Genomic DNA, 5,323 nt, shown 5'->3' on the forward strand with positions numbered 1-5,323 from the left:
GCGCATCACATACCCATCGGCTGCTGCCGACAAGTAGAATCAACATATAGTAGCCAATTAAAACACTGGACACGGGGTTAGGCGATTTGATCATTATTTTTTTTGCTGTCTTTCTTGTTTTTGTTTGTTGCTACGGCTGGGTTGCAGGGACAGATCGTTTTTTTAATATTTTGCTTTTTTTTTCTTTTTTTGCCAGAAGATGAATGTGCAAGTAGAGATACTGGGGTGCAAAGGAGCAGGATAAATACATACAGTATGGGGATGAGGTAGATAGATGGGCTGTTTACAGATGGGGCAGGTACAGGTGCAGTTTAAAATTATAAACTTGGATTAGCTAACACAATGTGCCATTGGAACACAGGAGTGATGGTTGCTGATAATGGGCCTCTGTACGCCTATGTAGATATTCAATAAAGAACTCTGCCACTTCCAGCTGCAATAGTCATTTACAACATTAACAATGTCTACAATGTATTGCTGATCAATTTGTGCTTTTCTTTCAAAAACACAGACATTTCTAAGTGACCCCAAACTTTTGAACGGCAGTGCATGTTGTTCAGATGTTGACATTAGCGAGCAGAGAGAGTGAAGTAAAATAGTTTAATGAAAGTGAGTGGAAGAGGAGGGGACTTCTTCTCTTAGATCAGCGTTCTGTTTTTCCCCAGGGCCCTATTTCTTTACATTGGAGAAATGGCGACGCAACCCCCTCCCCTTTAAAAAAAAATGTATTCTTTTTTATTGAGATAGCCTCTAATAAAAACACCACCAGCTTGATTTAGTTTAATTTGAGGGACCTAGGAATTAGTTTGTTTTGAAGCAAATTTCCTGCTATTTTCCATAGTTTAACTAGACTCTTTTAGATTGGCTATTTAATGGATAAGGAAAATAAAGGCTAGACTTCATTTCCTCAAATGGTATTCCGCTACCAAATATATGATTTCAGTTTTCAATTTCATTATACATATTCTCTTTTACAGAAAGTGAATAGATCAATTGATTGCGACACAGTCCAACATTGTATAAGGTGACTTTCCAAGCAAAATCAAATTTCTTTGACTCCTCGACTTTAGAAGGTCGTAGCTCAGCTTCTGAATGTCATAGAGACAAACCAAAGATATCGCGTCTTCCTCTTCCGCTTGCTTCTATCCTAAAGCATCRCAGATTTATGCCTAGTTTTAGATCAGTATAAACAATCATGAATTGTAAAAAAAAAAAAATCAAGGACGGTCCTGCACCCCCACACAACGTTGGCACACCCAATATGTGGGGCGTGACCCCTAGGTTGGGAACCCCTGTCTTAGATGGAAGGTTTATTCTAGCAGTTGATTCCATGGATGGATTAGTACACGAGTCCTGACAATGTTGCCAGGAGGGACAAGGAAGTCACAAGGTAAAAGTCCCTCTCATCGTGACAGGAAACAGTGTGGGCACCATCAACAGGAAATATTTCACATGACTTAGAAAGTGTGTGTGTGTGCACCTGTGTGARCGAATATGTGTGTGTCCATGTGCTTGCATGTTTTCATCTAGTCGTTCGTCATGTTAGTGCTATGCTGGATGGGCACTGTAGCATAACTGGACGTGCTGTCAGACATGGAGCTCTAGGACTGCAGTCAACAGTAGACTACAACTAACCAGTGCGTTAAATAGTCTGCACATCCGAGAGCAGCTTGAAACCGGAAAGCAAGTCACCTTTCACTGGACCATTTTAAAGCCACAAAGACTGATTTTAGCTCTTCCTGCTGTTACAGGAAATGGTGAAGGATTGCGAGGCAGAATGAGAGAGAGAGAAAGAATGAGAGCGAAGTTGCTTAAAGACTGCTGGATMATCTGAAATCTTTATGAGAAAGAGAGAAGGAGTGAAAGTAAAACTGCTATACGAAGCTGCTGGAGGGTTTTCCTCGATCCATCGGCCAGAASTTGGGAGAGGTTCAGCACTTCCTCCTTCCTGTTTTCCCCAGAGGAGGAAGTCTGGAGTGAAGGACTCCCTGACCTCCACCTGAACGCTGTACAAGCCTGAAGCCCTTTATTTCCTCGCCTGATTTTCCTCAACAGTTTCTCCATTCATCTTTACAACTCTATCTCCCAAAACATACTGTCCAGTATACTGTGTACATTATTCTCTTTATTTAGTTGCCTGACTGAACGGACCTATCATACTGAACTGCTGTGTGTTATTTAGGATAATGTGCATCATTTGAAATATTGGATTCTAGGGCTGTGGCCATACCAGTATCGCAATATTTGTTTCAATGGCTAAAATGAGAACACAAAGTAGACAACTCGTTGGTCTTTTAGAAACCTGTTGTATGTAAACATTTTGGTTGCTATGTCTTGGAAAATAAATACATGTGACTCTGGATGACGACATAATGATGCGTGTTTCCAACGTTAGGGCTGTTTTCCTAAAGAAGTTAGTATYGTGGCAAGGAAACAAAACACTAACGAGTATCTCGATTCTGGCCCTATTGGATTTGTTTGGTTTTTAAATCAAATTGATTGTGCCTGACTTTTTCTCTCTCCCTCTCATACACAGCACACTCAACTAGTGTTGAATTCCGCCAGGGAGAAGAGAGACATGGAACAGAGACACGCTGCCATTAAGAAAAAGGTAAACACGGCTGGARCCAAACACTACAGTAAAGAAAGAAGATAATCACAGACCTCCATGACGGCTTCCATGTGATTACGCTAGCTCTCCATCCTCTGAGGATATACAGTGCATTCGGAAAGTATTCAGACCCCTTGACTTTTTCCACATTTTGTTACGTTACAGCCTTATTCTAAAATTGATTAAATCGTTTTTTYCCCTCATCAATCTTCACACAATACCCCATCATGACAAAACAAAAACTGTTTTTTGAATCTTTTTTTTKATGGAAATACATGACATTTAGTTAAGTATTTAGACCCTTTACTCAGTACTTTTGGCAAACTCCACGCGGGCTGTCATGTGGCTTCCATCTGGCCCCTCTACCATAAAGGCCTGGTTGGTGGAATGCTGCAGAGATGGTTGTCCTTCTGGAATGTTCTCCCATGTCCACAGAAGAACTCTGGACCTCTGTCAGAGTGACCATCAGATTCTTGGTCACCTCCATGACCAAGGCCCTTCTCCCCCGATTGCTCAGTTTGACCGGGCAGCCAGCTCTAGGCATAGTCTTGGTGGTTCCAAACTTCTTATATTTAAGAATAATGGAGGCCCCTGTGTTCTTGGGGACCTTCAATGCTGCATAATTGTTTTGGTACCCTTCCCCAGATCTGTGCCTCAACATAATCTTGTCTCGGAACTCTACGGACAGCTCCTTCGACCTCATGGCTTGATTTTTGCTCTGACATGCAATGTCAACTGTGGGATCTTATCTAGACAGGTGTGTGTGCCTTTCCAAATCATGTCCAATCAATTGAATTTGCAACAGTTGGACTTCAATCAAGTTGTAGAAACATCTCAAGGATGATCAATGGAAACAGGATGCACCTGAGCTCAATTTCGAGTCTCATAGCAAAGGGTCTGAATACTTATGTAAATAAAAAGTTTCCTACAACCTGTTTTCACTTAGTCATTATGGGGTATTGTGTGTAGATTGAGGGGGAAAAAATGAAAATMATTTTTAGAATAAGGCTGTAATGTAACAACATGTGGAGAAAATCAAGGGGTCTGAATACTTTCCGAAGGCACYGTAGACAGGAAGACCTTATGACATCATTTTCTTTCAAACATAGCTTGGGGATCAACTGGTATAACTGCATTAAAATTATATTTACGTCCTGATACTAACATCCCTTCCCTACAGTCATGTATATGTTTGTGTTGTGTTTATGTTGTGTTGGTAGGATGTCTCCTATGATAACTCCTTAATGGATTTCTGTGCTGATGCACCCAACGGTATCGCCATGGAGGGCTACCTGTATAAGAGAGCTAGCAATGCCTTCAAGACCTGGAGCAGGTATGTTACCTTACCTTTTGATTTCTCTTTCCCTCTCTCTTTCTCTGTTTCTGTGCTGTATGTTGTTCTCCCCCTCTTTCGCTTTCTCTCTCTCCTCTCTTGCTCTCTCCTCTCTCTCTCTCTCTCTCTCTCTCTCTCCTCTCTTGCTCTCTCCTCTCTCTCTCTCTTGCTCTCTCCATCACTCACTTGCCACGTTCAAAATAGCTGGGAAGTCGGACTTGGAATTCCAACTCGGGAACTCGGGCCTCTTTCTAGAGCTCTGACTTTCCAACCTGAAGATCACTGACCTCATGGTCATGATTTGACCTTGTATTATGAATCCAGACTCTCTCGCTCTCTCAATTCAATTCAAGGACATTATTTCCATKGGAAACATGTTTACATTGCCAAAGTAAGTGAAGTAGATAACAAACAGTAAAAATGTACAGTGAACATTACACTCACAGAAGTTCCAAAAGAATAAAGACATTTCAAATGTCATTNCAAAGTAAGTGAAGTAGATAACAAACAGTAAAAATGTACAGTGAACATTACACTCACAGAAGTTCCAAAAGAATAAAGACATTTCAAATGTCATTGTCTATATACAGTGTTGTAACGATGTGCAAGTAGTTAAAGTACGAAAGGGAATATAAATATAGGTTGTATTTACAGTGGTGTTTGTTCTTCACTGGTTGACCTTTTCTTGTGGCAAAAGGTCACAAATCTTACAGCTGTAATGGCACACTGGTATTTCACCCAAAATTGGGTTTGTTTTCGAATTCTTTGTTGGTCTGTGTAATCTGAGGGAAATATGTGTCTCTAATATGGTCATACATTTGGCAGGAGGTTAGGAAGTGCAGCTCAGTTTCCACCTCATTTTGTGGGCAGTGTGCACATAGCCTGTCTTCTCTTGGGAGCCAGTTCTGCCTACGGCGGCCTTTCTCAATAGCAAGGCTATGCTCACTGGTCAGTCACAGTGGTCATGGAAAGAAAAGGGCAGTGAAATATACTATATATTATAAAAAAAAGGAGGGGAAGAACAAGGACAGGTGGCGCCAGAACAGAGACAGCCAGACACCAGACATGCGACCAGACCAGACGAACAGACAGAACCAGCACACAATATATAGGACACAGACACACCAGAGAGGACAGATGACACACAGAGAGACGGCAATTAAGCCCCATCCTGCTTCAAACATATATTCAACGAATTGGCGAGGGCCATCCTAGAACCAGTCGTGCAGCATCTGACAGTCAAATGGTCTACTCTTTGCTGATTGATCTGGTCTGGCTTTCTGTCCAACCACGGAGGGCGTACAGCAGCACCGCTAGATCTGGTCTGCACACAGATTCTGTCAGACCTGGGCCCTGACCATGAAACTCTCCAAGTATGC

The 5,323-nt window shown here is 41.8% G+C and overlaps 1 protein-coding gene across 1 annotated transcript in view; it reads left to right on the forward strand.

Annotated features, from left to right (window-relative positions):
• LOC111960175 (arf-GAP with coiled-coil, ANK repeat and PH domain-containing protein 2-like) overlaps positions 1-5,323 on the forward strand; it is a 26,514-nt gene that overhangs the window by 8,510 nt on the left and 12,681 nt on the right. The window contains exons 7-8 of the mRNA XM_070437806.1: positions 2,510-2,611; positions 3,832-3,944. Coding sequence (XP_070293907.1) covers positions 2,510-2,611; positions 3,832-3,944 — 215 coding nt within the window. The remainder of the gene's footprint in view (positions 1-2,509; positions 2,612-3,831; positions 3,945-5,323) is intronic.

This window comes from Salvelinus sp. IW2-2015, linkage group LG37 (assembly GCF_002910315.2).
Source record: "Salvelinus sp. IW2-2015 linkage group LG37, ASM291031v2, whole genome shotgun sequence".
Lineage (NCBI taxonomy): Eukaryota > Metazoa > Chordata > Actinopteri > Salmoniformes > Salmonidae > Salvelinus > Salvelinus sp. IW2-2015.